Raw genomic sequence first — 23333 nt, 5'->3', positions numbered from 1 at the left:
AAGCCATATTCTAGGCGTCTATATATTATCTTTCATAGCCTCAGCTTTGCTAACTGGCATGGAGCTTGCCATCAAAGAGAAATGCTAGATCTTTAAGTGACTCATTTTTCAGTCACATTTTCCTCCATCCTTCATTCAATTGTTCATTCAAGAAATGTGTCCTGAGCACCTGCTGGGTTGCAAGTGCTGCCCTCACCCAGGGACCAGCAGACATCCCTACCTTCTCTGAGGTTTGAGTTATACCCATGCAGCCTTTGATAAACAAGTGAACAAACAAGTATCTAATTATAAATTGGCACATGCTATGAAGTAAATGAACATATAAGAGAAGCACCCTACTTTGGGTCATTCTAGAGGGTGGCCAAAGTACAGAGATTTTGCATTAACCTTGAAATAAAATATTACATGTTAGATTTGGCCCATATTCCATGCTCTAGTCATTTCCAGGAGAGATCCTAGCCATCGTTTATTATATATGTGCCCCATTCCCAGTTCACTTTATTCTCCCAGTGAGATGGGTATGATACCTCCAGCTTCATCCAAATCATTAATCAAAATGCATTAAAAATCAGAATGGTACTGCCATGGTCAGAGAACTAGAAATAATATCCTTAGCTACTCATAGATAAAGATCTAGCCATCATACAGAAAGCGGGACTCTAATAAGAAATACTAACAAGAGTCAAGCTGCCCACTGCCAAGTTTTCTATAACTAGTCTGAGCCTTATGTATAAGGAATGTATTCCTCTGCTTGTGCCACATTTATCACAAAAGGCCTTTCGAGTTGTCTGTCTGATGACTTGAAAGGTCAAGTCCACTTAAAGAGTTTCACTTATAACGTGGGGAAATGAAATTGTTCTCAATCTAAGCGGAAAGAACACCATTCGCGAAACAAAATGTCTGTGTTTTTCTAGTGCCATGGCTCAAAGGTGATACCCAGCAGCTTCTTCTAAATGGACCTGACCGACCCTGGCAGGCCCACTCCAGAAGCCTGAGATGACATGGGTCCAAGCTCTGGGGTCCTCTCTCTTCTTCCCTTAGGCATCCTTGGCTTTAACTACCAGTTCTGCACTTGCTGCCCAGGTCCCACTTGGTGTCTCCTTCCTCCGCACCCAGTTATAGTTCCCATGTTTGTCCTGAGTCATCACTCCTGGTATTTGGGTAAAAGGCACTCCAGATCTCCTGGCTGTCAGTCTATCAAACTGGCTTTCTTAATGGTCAGTGTAGGGAGAGTTCAATCAAATTTGGAGCACTGGAGATTGAGCAATGCATCCAGCAGGCACATCAACTGAGCCCATCACAGGACTACCAACCCCAAGGTGATGTCATCTTCACATCTGTGGCAGCACACTGACAATAGTAGAGAAAATGAAATTCTTTCAGAAACAGTCAAACCTGACCTTTAATTTAGCATGGACCATAGCTTGTCAAGATTCATGAGCAGAGAGGTACTGCTGTGAGCATTTGTTGATGTAGATATATTATTTGACGTGTTGTGTTTGTGTATCGATTTGGCACATTATATTCCACAGTATACATAGAGTAAGTTAAATTGTGACAAAATTCATTCCTTTACTCATTCAGTCAGTCTTCCATGAGCATCTGTCTTGTTGCACCTAGCATTGTTCTGGGTACTAGGATTGGAGTAGGGAATAAAACGGATATAATCCCTGCCCTCTCAGATCTTATATGCTGGTGGGTTTGGGAGACCCACTATGAGCATGTAAATACATATTATTCAGAAAGTGAAACATGCTTCAAATAAGATAAAGCGAAAAAGGAAGATACAGAGATGGGAATGAAATCTTACTTTGTGTGTAATACTCAGGGCAGAGACCTGTAGAAAGAGAAGCAGTAAACCATGTGGACATCTTGGGAGAAAGAGTTGAGGCAGAAGGAAAAGCAAGTGCAAAGGCCCTGGGTTTGGCCTGTTTGAGGAACAGCAAAGAGGCCTCTGTGGCTGGAGTGGAGCTAGTGCTTCTGCATTGCTGGTGTTTCAAAAAGTATAACAGAATCAGATTGATGCTTCACTAGACTTGCCCTGTGTTGTTATTGCTGCTGTGTTTATCATTAACTGAAAGTACATGAAAAAAGAATATTTTGATTCTACTAAGTCTGTGTTCTTAAATGGCTGAGAAGTTAGTTCCAGTGTGTGTGTGTATATTATGTATATACGCATATATACATGTTTAATGAAATTAGAAGCGCAGCTGAGACACACATTTTTTAAAGTTTTTATTTATTCATTTGAGAGAGAGAGAGGGAGAGAGCATGAGCAGGGGGAGGGGCAGAGCTAGAAGCAGACTCCCCGCTGAGCAGGGAACCAGACATGGGGCTCTATCCCAGGACCTTGAGATCAGGACCTGAGCCAAAGGCAGCCACTCAACAGACTGAGCCACCAAGGTGCCCCAAAATATACATTTTTATGTTGAAAAGTGAGAGTGTGAAGTTAGCCATCTACTTGATTTAAAAAACCCTTGGTAGTCTACTATGCAGTCTGTTATTAGCAATCAGTCCTACAGATGCTATTCTTTTCATCCTCCAAATAAAACACAGGAATTGAGGAAGGGCCAGAGTAGTTTGAAATTTAAGAACTCTGATGCTTTACAAGTTTCCTCACACCTGTGTTTATCGCAGAAGCAATCCTATTGGTGGCAGACAATTTAATAAGCAAAACATGGCGTTAGGTTATTTCCTGAGGCCACTCTTCTTTCTCAGCACAGAGGGCCTTATCTGAGCTCCTGGTAGCCCATCTCTGGGCATTATGCATCCTGAGGAATGTTGGGAATTTTTTCAGTTACAAAGCAAACACTTATGCTTCTAGGTGTTCCCATGTATCAGGTTCTAAGAGGCCACCTGTGTCGGGAGCAGAGTGTGTGAAGGTGATGTTGTGCCGGGCAAGCCTGGCTCAGTTTGTCCAGCTGGAGTGGTTCCAACATCCCAGTGGGGCCATGGCTGTCCGCCAACCTGCCAGTGACCTCAGAGAACACCAGAACACTGGAGGTACAGAAGAGCAGGTGAATAAAGCTATCACCACTTCATAGTTAGATTCTGAAATGTCTCCAGCATAACTACAATTGGTCTTGAGAGGAAAGTTTGCAAATATAAGAACAGCATTTGGACTGATTCTTTGGCTATAAGCATTTTATTTAAATGCTTCAGCTTCTGCAAGTGTGAAATTCATAGACTTGGTGGACCTTCAGGTGATGTGAAGGTGTGTTAACTCATTGGTCCCTTCATGGAAAAGAAAGTCACGGTGAGTTATGTGGTGCTCTTTTTTGGTTGGAGCTGCTTGTCTGTGAATGATCAGCTAGCCAAGTGTGCTCGAGTAAAATTAAGTCTTGTCATTGACAGGTGTTTGCAGAGCATTCGAAGATTTCATGAATCACATTCTTCATCTGCCCTGTGCTTGCTGAGGGTTGAGCCTGTGGCATTTAAGGAAAGTTTGTGGTAATGGCAGAAGATTTCAAAATTAACTCCAGAGTTTAGATCTATCTGTCTGATTGGCTGTTAATGAAAACAAACTACTGTCATGAGATTTTTTTCATCTTTGGTTTGTATCAAATAATAAATTGTTCTTTCTTCTGTTGTTTCTGTAGAGTTCCATAGGCAATCACTTGACAGATGTACAGCAAAAGAATACATTTTATGCATTTAATGTATTGAGGATGATGTTATTATATCCATTACTTGTGGGCTCACCCACAAAAATAAAGCTCAGCTAGCACGTTTTTGAATCTGTTATGTTCCAGGCACCATGCTAGGTGCTGGTGATTCAGCAATAAGGGGTGCGTCCTTCCATTGCCATCAAGGAGCTCTCAGTTTAGTGGGAGGCAGACAAGTCACCTAATAATTACATGACCATGTAGTGCGTGCTACTGGAGCCAGATGGGGAGCATTTTACTGTCAGAGCCTCTCAAGAGAATGTGTGAGGCTTCCAGTGGGGAAAGTGGGAAGAACAAGCAGGATACATGGTGCAGAGCATAACAGCATGAGGCTGCATGATGTTTGTGGGATTTGCAGATAGTTCCCCATGACTGAAGCAGGTGTTGCATGAAGTTGGAGAAATAGGAAAGGATCTAGGATGACCACCAAAGGTTGAGCTCTGTCCCCAAAGTGATAGGAACTACTGAACAATCCAGCCACAGTATACAGAAGCAAAAGGGCATGAGATTTAGTCCACCCCAGTTCTCTTGCTAATGGAGACCTTGGGGTGATTCCTTTGGAGCTTAGGCTTGACTTTTCCATCTACATAAGGAGTAAATTTGGCTGGGTAGCTTCTAAGACCTACCCACCCTTCCAGGTCCTCTGGACTTTGATTCTGTCTTTAAAGCTTCTTTTTGTTTTCCCTTCCCCATACTTTTCATGCTTTGCCTCTCTTATAAGTGCAACTTCTGCAGTTTCCAGGTCCATAGGCCACTGCTAGAAAAGAGTCCCATCTACACCTGACCTGGTCAGAGATGGTGTTAGGGGAGCAAAAATATCAAACATTGAGAACAGAGAGACTCTCCTACCAGCTTACTTTCCCCTTGACTTTTCACCTCCCTTTGCTGTCAGCTTGCTCTCTCTCTCTCATACTTCTCTTGGCCAAATGACCCGAAGCAGCCAGAGTAAAGTCACTAATGTGTTTAGGCTCCCTGCCATTGGTTAGAATCTTTCATTTATCCAAATAGCTGTGCATTCAAAAATTATGTGCTGAGTGCCTACTGTGTGCTTGCCTTGCCTAGTGTCCTAAGACACAAGGAGCAAAATAGTGAACACGATAAATGTAGACTCTGCCCCAATGGAAATGATAGTCCAAAGAGGGAGAAAAGCATATAAAAAAACATGATTGCATAAATGCATAACTGCATATGATAAGTTAAGACAAGTAAAAGTAGCTGTGAGGAATTTTAACAGTGGGTCTGGAGTTAGACCAGGATATTAAGGGAAGGCTTCTCTGAAGATGTGCTATCTAGACTGATGGAAGGACAGCAGGACTTAGCCAAGGCAAAAGAATGGAGAGGAGTCTGTGGCCAGTTGGAGCAGCACCGCTCACCTTGACCTGGAGGAGGGCAAGGAAGCTAGAAAATTCGAAGAGGGGAGGCAGGGCTCACCATGCAAGAGAATCAAGATATTATGAGGTCATGAAAGCAAAAAAAGGAGTTTCAAGAAGAAGCGTGTGGTTTTGCAGTATCCAATATACAGATATGCCATTTTTGTTAAGGACTAAGAAGTGCCCACTGGCTCACTGGGGGCTGTTGGTCACCTTAACAGGAGTGTGGCCACAGGAGACCGACTAGACTGGACTAACAGGGAAATGGGAAGAGGTTGCATGAAGGGCAGCTGTGTTGAAACACTAGGCTGTGATTGAGAATTCAGGAAGCTAAGAAGAAATTGGAAGGAAATGAGCAATATAAGGAAGGTTTTGTTTTATTGTTTGCTTTTCAGATGAGACGTATTAAATGCTTTTATAAAGACTGGAATGATCTCAGAAAGAAAAAGGTTGAGATACAAGAGGCTGAGGGAGTGAGGTCCCAAGGCAAGGAGCAGAGATGGGGTGAGAATAGGCATTTCCTCCAATCTAGTGGGTCAGGAAGGTGGTCTTAGGGATTTGGTGGCAGAAAAATGGGAGCATTCATATGAGGCAAAGTCTTCCCAGAGAATGAGATGGGTGGAAGGAAGAGGGAAGGCTGCAGAGCCTGGGAGCACAGCCGCCCTGAGACAGCCTGGGGGTGTGGCCAGGCTCCACATACCTGCTGCCAGGGTTTTCTTTTCTGCTCAACCCCCACCCCATCGATCCCACGGGATTCCTGTAAGTATGTAAGAAGTGTATTTCTTGATTTTATTTCCAATGCCAAATCACACCACCTCCTATAATTTCCTATACATCCTGAATATTTAGACCTGGCAGCAGTATATTTTGCTCTGGTAATTTTTCCTCACTGTTTTATTTCTAATTAATCCTGTGATCCTTCCCTCCGTGTTCTTTCTCTTTTTTATTACCCTTTGAGTTGCTTATACCCTTTGGCTTTCTAATTTGAAAAGCACATGACTCTGTGCCTGTCTTTTCTGGTTGGTTTTTTGTAACTACATGCCACACTTCAGTCTACTTTGCATTTCATTTTTACAAAACACGTTATGAAGTTGGAATCTTTCACGTAAGCCGGCTTGCATGCCGGTGGACGGTGTCTGTCTTTCTGTCTGTCTCTCTCCAGTCAGGCAATATTTGTGGCAATAACTAGAATGTCTGCTAGATCTTTCCTTTCTTTCTCTCTTCCCATCCTGTTATGTACCTGGTACTCACCAGTTCCTTGATGCTTTGGCTTCCTGGCTTTGTGTTACGTTGTTCCTGCTGCATGTTCTATGGTTGTACCCTCCAGATCCATGTCTCTTTGCTCCAGACAACCACAGTCTTTATGTTTCTTCCATTGACAGTCTGAAGCAGGGGAGCTCCCTTGGAGATACAAGTCCTCTTGTTTGGGATTCATAAGTCCATACCAAGTATCCTTAGAAATAAAGAAGGATTAGGAAGGAAACTAATATTTGGTGCATTCCTTAGCTATCTTGTATTAATCCTTATGCTGCTGTTGGGGCTGCTAGTCCCAGTTTAAAGACCGATAAATGAATCCCAGAGAGACTTCTTGAGAAATATTTCAGAACTAGGACTGAAACCATCCTTCTTCCCTGCCTAAAAGCTCAAAGTGGTTGCAGGTTATCACTCTGCATCATTTGGACACTCAAGAGGTGGACACCCCAGATTAGGGTGTGGGCCTTGACTTGCTTCAGGTATTGAACTATTTTTCATGTGAGGTTGGCTGTTTTGGCAATCAGGCCTCTCTAGTCCTTGAGTCCAGACGGAAGGCACATTCACCACTAGGTGGGGATGTAGCAGCACCACAAGTAGACACCAAGCAGATGAAAAGTAGACCTAATGAGAAGCCTTCGAGAGCTAGGGCATTCAAACTTTTTTTTTTCTTCTTTCAATAATTTATTGAAGTGACATCCACATAACATAAAATTAACCATTTAAAGTGACATACAACGGCATTTAATATGCTCACAATGTTGTACAACCACCACCTCTGTGGCATTTAATATGCTCACAATGTTGTACAACCACCACCTCTACTTCCAAGCCATTTCTCTCACTCCAAAGTAAAATCCTCAGCCATTAACCAGGTTCATTCCATTCCCTTCTCTCTGTACCCCTGGCAGCAGTTAATCTGCATTCTGTTGCTATGGATTTACTATCCTGGCTATTTCTTATACATCGAATCATACTATACTATATGCAGCCTTCTATGTCTGACTCCTTTCACTTAGCATGATGTTTTCAAGGTTTGTCCATGGAGCATGGATCAGTAAGTATTTCATTCCTTCCTCTGGCTGAATATTCCATTGTGGGGCTCCACAATTTGTTTATTCATTCATCCATCAATGGACATTTGGGCTCTTTACACCTTTTGGCCACAATGAATAGTGCTTCTATGAACATGGATGCACATGTATTCATTTGAGACCTTGTTTTCAATTCCTTAGGGTATATGCCAAGAGTGGAATAGTGGGATCCTGTGGTAATTCTATGTTTAACTTTTTGAGAAACTGCCAAACTTTTCCATAGCAGCTGAACCATTTTACATCCCCACCACCAAAGTATAAGATTTTCAAACTTTTCTGAGCATGACTCACAATAAGAAGTACATTTTATATCAGAACCCAGCATTCACATATGTGTATATATTCATATAATACATATGTATGTATGAATATATCTTATATAAACAAAGTTATATGAAACCATACTCACCCCTGTTACTATATGATGCACTCTGAGGTGTTCCTTCCTGGTCTATTTTATTAGAAACATATGCTGATTTTGATACACCAAATGAGTTCCACACCTCAAAGCAAAGTGAAATCTTAAAAATCAAAGTAGCTGTGAAGATCAGAGTACCATTTTAAGTGTACATAATAATATAACCTATCTCCTTTCCATTTGGATAGTCAAAGAATTTAGGATATCATTCATAACTTATCAATACATGTAAGTTTTGAGAAGGGGAGATTATTGAAACCATGAGGATGACATTTTACATATTCTCAAACATGGCCAGTTTAGATCACACACAAATGCGAGTTGCATTGCATGCACTTGTTGGAGTGTGAGGAATGTAATTAGCTGAGGTTCTATAGTCCAGCAACAAATTATTTGGTGAGTAGCTTCTGGGAAAAGCCTTGTGATACACGTTATCATTTATTGAACACCCCAATTGAGTAGAGTAAGCTACCAAAGAGCATCATAGTAGAACAAGGGGTAGAAGAAGAGAAAGAAGTAGAATCAAGAGAAGGGAGGGGGGAAGCATAAGAAGCTTCTCCAATGTGTAGCAATTATTTATGACCATCTTCAAGAATCACCTGAAACTGAGCTCTCCTGGAAGGAGTGGTGTGTGGGAGGAATAGAGATTGGTGGTGAGAACACATGCTCTCAAGCAAATCCATGGGTAGGATTCCAGGTATCCAAGGACTAAGATGGGAAAAAATTACATTTTGCTTCTCATTAACCTCTAACTGAAATTTACTCTTTTCTTCAAGTACTAATATAGGCAACAAAAATAGTATTAGCAATCTTTGACTTCATTACCAATTGAAATTACAGGGTTTTTTCATCACATTACAGTTGCTTTAGGTGGATTTCAATATTGTTTGTTTTTTTTTATTGAAAAGTTATTATTGTTAGGCTTACCTCTAGGTTATGTTCTTTAATGTGTTATTAAAGAAATATGTCTCTATAATACCACAGTTTTATGGTTTTTAAAATAATTTGATAACTGTATTTCAAAATAACTGGTTTCCATTGTAATCTCATGCATTTATCTCATTCACGTTCTGAGAAGAAGCCTGTTGGATTTGCCAGACAGCCAAGCTCCAAAGTAGTTAAGAACCTCCTAGAGGTTCCCATTAGCCACATGTGCCTATTGAGCCATGGAATGTGGCTGTCCAAATTGAAATGTGCTGTAAAACAATACACTACACTAGATTTCAAATATTTAGTACCAAAAAACTATTAAGTGTCCCACTAATTTTATACATATTACATATTGAAGTGATCATATTTGGGGTATATTAGGTTAAATAAAATATATTTAATTTTCACCTGCTTTAATTTTCACCTGTTTCACCTGTTTCTAATATGTACATTATAAATGTACATATTAGAAAATTTTAAATTGCATGTGTTGCTTGTGTTTTATTTCTATTGGACATGCCTGGCCTAGCATCAGATCTGAGTTCCAATCTTGGCTCTTTCATATAACCAGCAATTATCTTCATTATCATTGTTATCATTACTCTGCCATATCCTAGCTGTCAGGTCCCCATAAATTTCAATGTCCTCATCTGTATGAGTAGATACAAAGGAGAGAGTATTACTATGTTCATTCCAGATTTAGCCTTCTTGCTAATACATTTCTTACTATCAGAAATGTCCTGAAATCTTATCCAAAAGTTCAAAAGAAGGTCCACATCCATGTCCCCTTTCCTTACTTTTCTGCTGGGTTGAGGGTTTTTAATGAACATAAAATTTAAATTATATTTGTGGAAGTAATATATAAAGATGAGGAAATAAGAATTTATAGACAGTAAATTTTAAAAAAATTATAAAGGATAGGAAAAAAAAAACTCTCTTGAAGAGCAAAGAAGATGGAAAATAAATCTTGAGGTAGGGTGGAGTAGTATGCAGGACTACAGTTGCCACCCATCCTGTATTTATCCAGAGACCTAAGTGGCATTTGGATAAGGCACAAGCAAACCACCAGCACATTCCTGGAGTTTACAAATGGCCACGTAAATAGCAGGACAACCGTAGTACATCCCTATTCCCAAAGCTAAAGTCCAGCAGGCTTCCACAATAGCTGGAAAGTGATGATATATTTCTTTAAGAGGGAAGAGCTGAGAGGGGACCTCTTGTCCTTTTGGGTGATCCTTATACTTCTGGAGCCCCTGAGCAGCCTAATACGGGCACCTTGGGGATACAAAGCCCTTTTATCTACAGAATCTCCTTTTGAGATCATGAAATAACTTTCCTTTTGAGATCATGAAATAACCTTCTGTAAATAGCAGATCATACAGTATCACCTAGACTCTATAAATGAGAAAGAAATAGCTTGAACTCAGGAGTGGATCACTGAGCCCAATACCTGATGTAATGAGGGCTGACATGAGCTTGGGTCTCTCCAAAACTAATCGGAATTATGACCCTCCACCTCTATTTCCCTGGGATGCTCAAAGTGACCTCACCTACCCTGACCATCTGCAAAGATCATTATTCTTTCTCTGGCTCCTTAGCTGAGCCATGCAATTGGAACTGCTCTCCCCACCAGCCTGTTAAACTGTTCCTTCTCATCATTCAGACAGTTTCTAGCAGCCCCACCCTCCTACACAAAGCCCTGCCTGTCTGGTCAAAATAGGGTGGTGATTTCTCCACCCTTTCTAAAAACATGCCTGGCAAGACTTTCTCTATCCTCCAGAATTTACTCGGGCCTTCAGAGTGACATTTTCTACCACGTTTTAACTGTGCTTGTGGGTGGAGAAGGTGATGTACGTATTTTTCCACGTCACTGTTGCCGAGCTCCTCTAAAGGCAGGATCAGAGGGTCTGAACCACACAGCTTCATGAACAGATGGTCACTTTGAAGGTTTAATCAGTGATGCTCAGTGAGGTAGACATTTCTTTTTAAAACAGAGGAGGTGAGTGGGGAGATGGGGAACTAGGTAATGGGTATTAAGGAGGGCACGTGATGTGATGACCACTGGGTGTTATACACACCTTATGAATTATAGAAAACTACATCTGAAACAAATGATGTACTGTTGGCTAATTGAATTTAAATTAAGAAATAATTTAAAAAACAGAGCTTTAGTTTTGAGTGAAGGGCTGTTATATGTATCTTTAATTCCATAGCTCAACTCTTCATCTCAATGACAATGACCTGGTTTTCAACTATGGTTTAGCCCTGGTTTCCGGGTCTTGGCCAGCTGTAGACTGTGCATCAGTTCTCCTCTACACCAAAGCACGTTGGTACTGCCTTATTAACTTCACAGAAGACAACTCGATCATTTTCATATTGATTTATCTCTTTCTAATTCCCAATTACTCTTTGATCCCATGTCAGCTGCTCCTCCTAGTCAGCCAGTGTGTGCTTTATATGAGATCCTTTTGATACTAGCTTTATCAAAACAGAATTGAGAAGGTGAATCTGTTGCCAAAAAATTCGAGTAACATATGCCAAAGACTGATATCAAATAATTTATTACGCAGTGTACTTTCCCTGAGCCGGAGTCCCTCCCAATAATATGGAATATCAAAGGCTGTCCTGCCCTAGGAGATGAGGCCATCTGGTGATTAGAAGCAGCGTTCCACATTTAGTAGAAAGTATCAGGGTCAGAATAAGGAGCAGGAGAAAGCGTTTCTTGACTCCCATTCCATCAGACTTTGTGGGTTGGTAACTGCAAACATGTGATCATACCTAAAAGAAAGATTTAGTAAAAAATATTTACTATGTGTAAAGTTTAAGTAGCAAGTGTATTAAAAAAAACTAATCAAAATTTCCAATTTTTCCCAATTTCATTGACCTTAAAGTTCTAGATTTCAAAACTATAAACATTAAATGGTACCTTTGAGGAAAAGTTGATCTGCCTCTTATGACTTAAAACCAAATATTTACTTCTGTGTATGAAATTGGGAACATTAGTGGGAATATTTGTTCTTACCCTAAAATTAGATACTTAATTTTTTAAAAAATTTTATTTATTTATTTATGAGAGAGAGGGAGAGAGAGAGAGAGAGAGAGAGAGGCAGAGACATAGGCAGAGGGAGAAACAGGCTCCCTGCAAGGAGCCCGAGGCCGGACTCGGTCCCCAGATCCCAGGATCAAACCCAGAGCCGAAGGTAGACATTCAACCACTGAGCCACTCAGGGTCCCTAGGTACTTAATTTTTAATCACTTAATAATGGAATGTCTTGCCATAGCCAAAACATTTAAATGCAACTACAAGAATGTATCTTTTTTTATTGTTAAATTATCATTTTTATAGGGAAAAACTATTTTCTTTTTTTAAAAGTTTTTTTTTTTTTTTTTTTTTAATGTATGAGGGACACATAGAGAAAGAGGCAGAGACACAGGCAGAAGGAGAAGCAGGTTCCATGCAGGGAGCCCGATGTGGGACTCGATCCCGGGACTGTAGGATCATGCCCAGAGCCCAAGGGAGACGCCCAACCGCTGAGCCACCCAAGTGTCCCAAAAAACTATTTTCTTAATTAGCAACCAGTGTTTCGGAAGAGTGGTGATTAGCAGGATTGTTTTTTATCCTAAGTATTATCAATCTGTGCATTTTTGGTAAATAATTATGTGCAAAGCAAATGCCATATTTTTACTTCTTCAGAAAGGACTTAATATTTTATAATCATGAATTAATTGTTGGCTCTTACTGCAGTTCTTGATATTGGGCCTTTTTGTATCCAGTGTAAATAATTTCTCTGGTTGCTGGTGGCATTTGAAAACAGGGTAATAGGGATCCCTGGGTGGCGCAGCGGTTTGGCGCCTGCCTTTGGCCCAGGGCGCGATCCTGGAGACCCGGGATCAAATCCCACGTCGGGCTCCCGGTGCATGGAGCCTGCTTCTCCCTCTGCCTGTGTCTCTGCCTCTCTCTCTCTCTCTCTCTCTGTGTGTGACTATCGTAAATTAAAAAATAAAAAAAAAATAAAAAAAAAAGTGAAAACAGGGTAATAAAGTTTTCAGCACTGTTGTGTGCTTTCACAATAAAAGGCTGTGGAAGAAACCCGTATTCTCTCTTTACACAACCTAAATACAGTTTTAAATACTACTTGTGCCTTGTGCCAAGATTGAGATCAAATCTTTATATTTGTATGTATGAAATATGTATGAACCACATCTCCTGGCTTGGCTCTAGGTTAATATCCAAATATGCAGGCCCTACCTCGAGAAGTCAATAAGAAATGTAAATCAAGTAAATATAGAGCCTATAGTAAGCTCATCAGAACCTCCTTTCACCTTTACCCTAGGCACCAAAAGTTAGAAACATTAAAATATTAAATAAATGTGCACAAGTTTAGGCTTTCTTTACTTTCACAAACTTTCAGTCTTACCCTGGCAGCCAGCAGGGGGTGCTGGAGATGGGAGCCCTCTGATGAACAGTCTCTGTCCCCCTCTGACTTTGGAGTTAAGGAAGCATTTTGTGCTGGGTATTCTGGGGTCATTGCTCGCTCTGATTTGCCACTCCACAGTTGTCCCTTGGCTTTGTGCTCATTTAATCCTCATAACAGAACCCATGAGATAAATATTATTTTACAGATAAAATAAGATTAGGAGATGTTCAGTGGCCAAGCAACATAACTTCTACATGGGAGAGCAGGGCTTTGGTTCTGTCATACTATATTGTGGCCCTTCTAATCAATATCTGTGGAACATTTGCTCTTGAAGTAACAATTCAAGAGCAAATATTGGGAAAATTAAAGTGTTGGGAAAGAGGCCCAATTTTCGTTTCACCAGTTATGATAATGCTTGGAGTAGACACCTGAGTTAACAGACACCCTAGTCCCAATTCATTGTAACAATGTATCAGTGCCACTTTTTGAGACGTGCCTTGCAGGAGCCAGCAAATAACCCTTTGCTGGTGTTTGTCCATACAGGTCCTCTGAAATACAGCCTAGCAGTATTTCAACATTCAAGTGCTCAATTTATGTTAATTCCCGTACCCTATGATAAACTTGTAACGCACCCTAGGTGACTATGGGCTTATGGAGGGGGCCTTCCTTGTGCGGAGAGGCAAGGAGGATGGACTTCAAGCTTGACCCTGCTCCTCACTGCCATATCTCACTGCCATCTAATGCCTTTCACTACTTAAATCCTTCTAGGGCTTCCCATTAGTTAGACTGACATCGGATTCCTTTGTCATGGCTCACAGTTCTTTATAAAACTCCTTTGCAAAGGAGGTGAGGGGGAAAGAAAAATGGATTCTGCTGCTAATTTTTAATGAAAACAATTTTAAGAGATACGATTTTCCTTGTTTGCGTCTGAATCTGTGCAACAACAAGCCATGCTTTAATGAAGTCTGGGGCATTCAGAAAATTTAAATGTATTTCAGTTCCTTTGAAAAAAATTATTTGTACTGAATAGTAATGGAGTAAGCGTTTTCAAAATTTGCAGGATCTATTTTTGTGAAGATTTGCGTGTGTGGGTTGGATTTTTTAAGGGAATGATTATTGAGTTTTCTGTTTACGAAATGAACATTATGTGGCATCACTTCATATTTTTTTCTCTGCTGGTTTTTAGCACAAGATAGATCAACCCAAATGATACATATAAAATATATCAAAAAGGTTTTTGATTCATCTTGATACTTTATCTCTAAAGGACCTCATCCTGCATGAAGAGAAACAAAGCTCTTTCTCCATAATTGTCATCATTGAACTCAGGTGATGCTTAATTTGACTTGGAACCATTCTTATTAAGCAACAATACATAATTATAGGAATAGAATATATTTAATGCTTTTTTTAGAATTTTAAACTGAGCAAAAATTGATAAAGCAGTTTTTCTTACAAAGTGATTTTCCTTTGTTTCCTCAGGATGCTAGGAAAACATTTCTCTTCTGCCTAATACATTCTATGCATGAATGTACATGTCACTCTGACAATAATTACACATGTGGGCCCACGTGCAGCCATCCACAGGGAAAGGGGGCGGATTCTAACCCTAACCCAATCAACTCAATCAGACTCTTTAAAACCATTATGAGATGGCTCTTGATGTTGGCAAGCATCCAAATTGTTTGCCTAGCTTTGTTGTCACATTTTTTTTTTGAACACCACACGTTTTAGTCTCAAAAAAAAAAATTGTCAGATATGCTAGGAAAGAAAAATTAAATATAAATTAAAACATAAACCAATTGCACTTCTGTTGTACATTTTTTCCCCACAGGCAACAGATAGCACTAGGCATGCATGACACGTCTGTTCATTTAGTGGCTCACTCTGTGTTTTTTTTGCATAAGAACTTAGTGTGTGCTAGGGACTGTGACAGATACACAACTGAGAAACACATGGCTCTTCTGAAGAGAGAGTATAGAGTAGGAATTCATGCAGGATGGCTAAATGCCACAAACTGTGATGTACAATCCATGCACCTTTTACCACCTTCATCCCACTGTACTACTCAGCAAGCTAAGACACAGGTTGGCCTCTGCCTTCTTGGAATACTGTTTTCTTAGTTCCTACTGCACCACCTGGGCTACCACCAGTCCATTCACTATATGGATCACAATTAGGTGCCCTTTCCTGAGTTTTGGGCAGATGGTGTAGCACACACCAGAGTGGACACAGCCCATTTTCATCCCTTTACAACTTAGAGAGTAGAGTTCAGGCCAGCTTGCCACTCTCACTCACCCTGGGTCTGGCGTCCTTCTACAGACCACAACCTGTACAACAAATCAAAATAATGTGAAAAATAACAGCCTTCTTCTCTAGATTCCTTTGGGGTGGGGCAAGGCCCCAGGGAACACTTTCTTCTCCAGGCTGGAGCCCAACAGGAAGGCAGTAAGCAGTCCTGGAGAGCCAATGCGGCCCAAAGCACTACTATTATGTAGTGATAACAAGGGTCTTAGCATCTCTTCCTGAATTTTGGATAAGAAGGTTGATAACCCTGATTCTTGCCTTGCTTATGATAATAAATAAATAACTCACTTACTCACTCCAGTTCTAAAATTTACTAGACCTAAATTTTGCCAGCTCTATGACCTTAACCTTATTCTGTGCCTCTTTAAGCCTCCATTTTCTCATCTGTGAAATGGGACTCTTAATAATACTTCATAGGTTGGGGGTAAGGTTTAAATATGATAAGATAGGTATTTTCAAACATAGTATTAATGTTGAATAAATGTAGGTGATGTTATTATCATGTCTCAGGTCACTTTCTGACTTTTTTTTCCCACTCTTGGATACCACTTCCTGAGGACCTTTCAGCTTTTCTGTATTACTGCTACTTTTCTCTGAGCCTCCAACAACTATGCCTAATCCCTTGCTTAAAGATTCATTATATAGTTGCCTAAGATTATTAAGGAAAGACTCCTCATTCCTCTTAAATGACATCTGAAGTCTCATAACAAGCCAGAAACAAATTCAAATTTTATTTTGTATTTTAGGTCCCTCTGTTCAGGTGCCTGTTCTGACTACACTTTTTTTTATAAGTGTCCCCACCCCCGCCAGAGAGGAGACAAAAAGATAAATGTTTTATCCCAGCTTGCAGCAGGTGTCATTCTATTTGATTTGTAGGCCTTTCAACAAAACAAAAGGCCTTTTCTGTTCTTTTACATTATATGCTCTCTTTAAAGGTACTCAAATGAGGAGGAAAAAAAAAGCACACATGATCAAGATTTCTGATTCTAACGGTCAGAAACTGGGCTCTTAGTTACTGATTCCCTCTTCACAGGGAAAATGAGATGCCATTAAAAACATTCTTTTCTCAATAGCATTTAAAATTTTATAATCGTTTCCTCTTGAAGTATATGTGAGTGGCATTCTCAGACAATTAATGTGTTTATAGTAGGATTGAAAACTTTGAAAAGCCAGTTAAGATCTCTTTTATAAGGTGGACCAAGATAATCCTTGTATGCTTGAGTAATGATATATAATAGCATGCTTGCTTATTGCAGCTGTTTGAAATGTCTCCAACTTGCTAGCCCCAAATTGTTTCTATTGGTGTCCAAAAATGATATGGATATGACCTTCCAGGTCATACCAGTGGTACAACCATGTGTATAACTTCCAAAGTTTGATTCTGGTGTCACTAAGGGTTCATCAGAAATATCAATATAGCTAAAGCTTAATTGTTTCCTATATGCAAGCCAAACTATGCCGAGCACTTTATTCATAATGTCATCTAATCTTTCCAACAACTGAAGTCGGCACCATCATTATCCCCCTTTTCCAGGTGAGGGAACTGAGACTTAGTGACATTAATAGCTTGCCCCAGGTCTCCTAGCTAGTAAGGTCTGGAGCCAGGTAGGAATCTGGGGCCTGTCTAGAGAGACTTTGTGCTCATTAACTCCAGGGCACGATGCAACCTCCCCATTCATTCATTACCATGGGGAGGCCTCAGAAAGTTGGGTATGGATGTTAGTTTTTGTTTTTGGATGTGATTATTGTTTTGAGGGAAAACCTTCAGGTGCTGTTTTACTTGGAATCCATACATTCAAAGTACAGGTGACAAAACATAATTAGCTTATCAACTAAAACGTGAAAATGAAAAGGAAGTCCATCTGATAAGAGACTTCACTGGAATGAAGCACTACTATGAGTAGAGCTGGAAACCTTAGTGGCTGAGGGCTTGGCTTTTGTGTAAGTGTAGGAGCTTGAAAAGCTTATATTGATGGTGCCTTGGGGCATTTCAGGACATGGTACTAGTTCTCTTCAGTGCTCAATTTTAAAAATTCTTCACCTTAAAGTTATAGTGTACTCTTCCCATGTCTTAAAAGCACTGTTAGTCTAAAAAGTCCTATTTGTGTGTTGACTGGAACAGAGTTGCCCAACATTTTTTATGTTCAATAATTATTAATATGGCTTTATTCATTGCCTTGGAAAATATCAATCAGAAATGTACTGGAAAGGGAGAACTATTCTGTGGTGCATGAGGCGGCTGGCCAAATCCCATCTACTCAAAGGCAGCCTGTCAGAATTAAAATGCATTTATTTAATCCCCGGGCCAAGCTATACGATAACACAAAATGAAGCTAACCGAAATCAGGACACCTGATAGCAAGATTTCATGAACTAAAAAAGCCATTGTACAGCAAGGGATCTAATGCCTTTGCTTCTTATCCTTCTAATACAAATAAATAAGCTTCACTGGCCTGTACGATTCTTAGAAATGATAGGTTTGAGAAACAGATCTGTCGTGGAGCCTGACATTCGGTAAACAAGCGGACTGAGCATCCATCCCCTTCAGACACACACATTACTGGTGGGGTGCCTCAAAACGACAAGCCTTTCTAGGAGGGAGAAGCACAAAGTGCAAGGGAAAGAAAAAGCCTAGCTTTCGTACTGCAACAAGGCTGACAGATGGGGCTTTTAAAAAACGTCACTGCAGCCAGATCCAGGGGTGCAGCTTTGCTTGCTGCAGCGCCATGCAGTTGTGTATATTTCAGGGACAGACACAAGGGGAAGTAGCAGGCAGTGCTCACGAGCGGGCTGCTCCCTGGAAGCATTTCTGGAGAGAGAGGAGCCACAGAAGCTGGGAAATTCCTCCTCCTCCTCCGGCTGAGTCCGGGGCTGAGTGGTGGCTCAGGTTGAGACCGTGGGCAGGGGCAGGGACCGGGGGCGGCGCTCCCAGCCCATCCCTCAGCCCAGCGGAGAGCTGTGTGGGCTGAGCTGTCTGCACCGTGTCAGGGAGGCCAGCCAGGAAACCCGCCCTCCCGAGGGAAAACGGATCACAGTTCAGGTGGGGACTTCCTCGGTAGCGTACCTGGCTGGAGCAGAGCATGTGGGCGGCCGGCGGCAGGCGGCTCTGGTTATGGCAGCCCAGAAATGAAAGCAGCGGCCGCCGCCGCCTCTGAGGGCTGCAGGCAGATCAGCACCCAGCAAATAAGAAGCAAGTCCTGGACCCCGAGGAGGAGGAGGAGGAGGAGGAGGAGGAGGAGGAGGTGGTGGTGGTGGTGGTGGTGGTGGAGGAGGAGGAGGAGCGGCCGAGCATCTCTCTCCTGCTCCTTGGTGTCCTTTAAATGAGGACTCCCTGCCCGAGCCGGAGGTAGATCTGCAGAGCCTTCCTTTCCGCGGCTGACCCCCGCTTACATCACTAACCTGTGACAGGCACATCTCCACGCCCGGTACCTGCTCCGCCAGCGGCTCCCAGTACAGTCCCGGGAGCCTCTTTGTATACCGCCGACATGGCCAGCCAGCAGGATTCCGGCTTCTTTGAGATCAGTATCAAATATTTACTGAAATCCTGGAGTAATAGTGAGTAATAGAAAATAACCTTTTTTGTTTGTTTGCTGGGTGTTGCGTAAGGTTCGAGAAATAAAATCTCAACTGGAGGCATAAGCTGGTGAGCAGGGAAGTTTTTTTGGTTTGGTCTGCTATGAAAATCAAAATGTCAGAGACTGACCTAGCTTTCCTTAAGTGCAAAGGCTGCAGTGGAATCACAGTAGATTTTGTTTGATTAAATTTTCAAGTGAGATGGCCCTTCAGACTCTGGCAGGGCTCAGGATGGGGCATTCTAGGCTGCACTTTCTGCCTTAATGTTTATTTGATAAGGGTTTATCTAAGTATTTTGTGAAGTGTGGTTTAATCGAAGGGGTGTGGCAGGGTTTCAGAGTAGTTCATAATTGTTTTATTAGGGCATTGTCTGCAGAAAAAAAAGTACTTTATAGTCCAAAACCTGGAGTCATCTCTTTTGTATATAGAGGCATTTGCAGGATTTTTTTTTTTTTAAGTCTCTCCCTTGTCCATGTGGATGATGTTCAGAATGCTATTTAATATTTGGATTTGTGAAAATCCTGATGTGTTATAGTCCAAACTAACAACAAGCTTTGCTGAAATATAAACAAGGTTCTGACCCGGATCATTTATTAGGATATCAGAATGTTATGGCTTCTGAAGTTCCATTACTGACCTACTTAAAGATTTTAGCAATAACATATTTCAAAAGGACAGCCTCTAAGGCATCATGGATCTGGAATCAAATTAAAATGAGGCCTTCAGGTGATCAGTGATGTCCGTGTTTTCTGAATAGTTCAAAAACAAAGTCTCCTCTATTTCTCCATCAGCCTTTGTGCTTGCTCTGGATAAAGACCCGCAGGTATTACAGATCCTTAATTGTTTGAAATTTTAAAAAACCTTCCAAGAAAAATTCTGATGCTGTATTACATGCATGCTAATTAACCGACCTGTGCTCAAAGAGCTGACAATTAATTATCCCCTACCCAGATGACCTGTGGCCAAGATTGTTCTTATGTAAACAGAACCTGGGCAGGAGAACCTGTGCCATAATTGCTTTAAGAAAAGAGCCAGAGTACCTTCAGCCTTAAGGTATTCAGGGATATGTATCTCTAAATGATATCCAAAGAAACCATTTTTTCCCCAGGTAATTTTGCACCACTGTATACATGATGAGGCTTGTCTGAAGCTGTTTTTCTACAAGTGGGAAGCCATTTGGGAGTCATACTGTCACCCAAGTAGCATTCCTTTATTTGTTGTAGTCGTAATTCATTTATCTTGGATCCATTATTTGTATAATACTTCACACTCAAGGATGAATCTTCCTTTGTTTATCCATTCTTTGATAAATGAAAGGGATCTGACACCCAGAGTTCTTAATGGAGCAGTTTTCCAATAACTGGAAGGACTTACTGTGAGTTTGACAATAGTATATGGTTTTGAATCCTCATTTTTAGTACACCAAGGCCAGATGATTTCTTATCAATTTTTGTCATTGTCTCATTAGAGAGAAAATTATGTGTGACAGTACTGAGGCCAGTGGGATTTCTTTTAAAATCTTTCTCCCCTTGTCAATTTTCAAATTACTCTAGACAAAGTGTGCATTCTCTCCACCTTTCCTAACTCACCCCCACCCCTACACACACACACATACACACACACACACACACACAGAGGCACGCTCACTCTCTCACATCAGGAAATGGTTCAAAATGACTGTTCATATCTACTTTGAGAGTATCCGGGACACAATTTTGATTTCTTTCAATTCATTCAGCAGATATTTCTTCAACATCTACTATGTCAGGCTGTGAGGCTACAAAGGGGAATAAGACACCATACCTGCCCTCTCTCTTCATTTCTTCATTACAGGAGAGTGAACTTGGTGATTCTATTTAGCGTTCCTTTGGAAGTCAGAATGCTTTTCAGTCCTTTCTGGAAAGAGGAAGAGGAAATATACTTTATGCTTCATGTTCTTTAAGCTTATTGCAACACTAACTTGTTTATAACCTAGCTTAGCTCTCGGTTTTACATATTGTCAGTAGCAAAGAGAGAAAGGAGTTTGTCTGTGTGTAGAAAACAGTAGCCTCGGGGCTTTGACCTACTCAGTGTAACCTGGCTGAGAGGCTGCATCATGGAGCCAGCAGCCCATCGGCCAGCATCATAGGTTTGAGAGGCCAGGATGCCTGCCCACATACCTGAGTAGAGAACTAGGCTCCTAATTATATAGTGGTGCTTATTTATAAAAGTACGACAATTAAAAAGCAATAAAACAAACTGTGTAACTATGGCTGACTGCTTAACAAGGTGGTAGTAAGAGGAGAGAGGATTCCAAGAGCATGCCCGTTAAGATTTCCATTCATTTTTTTTAAAGGGCACATTGTGGAGGAAATGTAATTTCGTGTATATCTGTCTCCTCTGAAGAATTAACAAGTCAATTAAATCAGTCATTGCCTGGTGAGATGTGTTAGCTTTTTATTCAGTGTTCCTTTTGACAGTCTTCTTCATTGACATGCCCACTCTGTCAGGCTGCCCTTTCATTTTAATGGAGTTGGGAATTAAAATGGCCTTGATGTCTGGAAATAAAATGTCCTTTGTAGACCTAGCTGGGGGAGGCTTTCCTTAGTCCCTGGGACCCCCCTCCCCTTAAGTCCTGTGCTCCTTCCCCAGTCATATCTAGACTTTCCCACAGCCATTTAGTGATTCTCACAGCTGCTCCCTTTGGGGGCCACAGCCATAGCTTCCACAGGCCTTTCTCAGATTAACCTGGAATGCTCTGGTGGTCTCCCTGGAGCGTCAAGGTCCCCCTGATGCGGAGGGGGCTTCTGAAGAGGCTTCTGCCAGCATTTCGAAGTCCAGACCACTTCTCCCTCTTGCCCCTGAGTCTGTGACTACCATTCAAGACCCTCTTGGGACTCCTCATTGGGCCTCTCTCTCTGTTCTTCTGCTCCAGCCAGATTTATTGATTGATTGATTATTGATTGATTGATTTATTTATTTATTTATTTAATTTTTCCAGCCAGATTTAATCGGCTCATCCCTCTTGTGCATTTTACCAACTTGTGTCCTACCCTGTGCCTATACACACGCCAGCCCCCTGATCTGGCATGCCCTCTGTTAGAATACACAAGTTGCAGGACCAGATAGGCTTGGTTCAGGTCTCTATCTCCTGCACTTGCATTGGCCTTTGACAATTAGTTAACTTCTCTCTGCTTCATTTTTCTCCTCAGTAAAATGGAAGCAAAAATAACAGATGCTTCACAGAAGTAAATGGGGTATTTAAGGATTAAAGCACTTAGAATAATATCTAGCACATCATAAACATTCAATAAATGTTAAAATAATATGAATGTATTCCAAGACTCCCCTCACTTCTCAACCCACTTAAAATCAGGGTCAGGCCCCTTTTCTTCCTAGTATTGACATTATTTGTGGATTATTCTATGAGTAGTCAACACTTGCTACACCCCTAGAGAAGGGGAACTGTGTGAATATGCCAGAAATAGTTGCTTACTTTGAGCCATTTCTTTTCTAGATTTGTTACCATTATTTCCTTTTCTACTTCAGCTATTATTAGAATATTCCTACCTTCCCTAAGTAAATACCTTGGGCAGCACAGGAGATGTCCTGGCAATGTCCTCAGTGGCAGGAAGTCCTCTTGGCCTTTCAGATTTGCTACAAAGTTTGGAGCAGATAGTTCCAAGCTACTTCAGAGGAAAGAAAGGCGTGCTTTTTATTGATGTATAGAGCTAGTGTAGGGGCTCTCCCAAACATCTGAAACCTCTCACTGGCATTCCTTGGCCCTGGTGTCCAAACGAACACAGGGCCCTATGAACACAGGTATATTCCAAACATATTCAACATCTTGATCTTTCCAGTGCAGTTTGTCTTTCTTACATTTGTCAATTCTTGCTACTCCAGAGAGGGGAACTTTTGAATGCTTGTTAACTCTTTCAGGTAACAAGAATTCCATTGACAAATAAACTGGTCTGGGAAACTGAGTAAGCCCTTTGCCTGTCCTGGAAGGGCTGCTGTGCACTGTGAAATGTCTAATGTTGCTATCAAGAAACATCAGTTGGGAGAATTGGATGTGGCATTTTTCAGATATATCATAGTGGGCTAAGTTATGGTGACGAAGGACAATATTTCTGTCCAACGTAGAAATGCTGGTTAGTGTCAGGTTAGCCCTGGAGCAGAGAAAGATCAAATGCACATGGGGATGGGAAACACTATTGACTGAGTACAAGGCAGCACTTATTGATCCCTGTTAATGTGGTCAGTGTAGCTCAAAGACCCTACAGGAAAAGCTTAAGAGAAACCTAAAAAAAAAAAAAAAAAAAAAAAAA

General features: G+C 41.1%; 1 protein-coding gene across 7 annotated transcripts in view; it reads left to right on the top strand.

The window, feature by feature from the left end:
* Positions 1–23333, top strand: part of FRY (FRY microtubule binding protein) — a 428614-nt gene that overhangs the window by 149228 nt on the left and 256053 nt on the right. For 2 of the 7 annotated variants that reach the window (XM_025462557.3, XM_049101155.1), the window contains exon 1: positions 18874–19008. The exons of 4 other annotated variants lie outside the window; for them this stretch is intronic. In XM_025462557.3, the coding sequence (XP_025318342.1) occupies positions 18939–19008 (70 nt within the window). In that variant the 5' untranslated portion in view covers positions 18874–18938. Of the gene's footprint in view, positions 1–18220; positions 18494–18873; positions 19009–23333 lie in introns of those variants that run through there. One more of the 7 variants, XM_049101158.1, reaches the window with a different exon arrangement.

This window comes from Canis lupus, chromosome 25 (assembly GCF_003254725.2).
Source record: "Canis lupus dingo isolate Sandy chromosome 25, ASM325472v2, whole genome shotgun sequence".
Lineage (NCBI taxonomy): Eukaryota > Metazoa > Chordata > Mammalia > Carnivora > Canidae > Canis > Canis lupus.
This window is presented reverse-complemented; position numbering and strand designations above follow the sequence as displayed.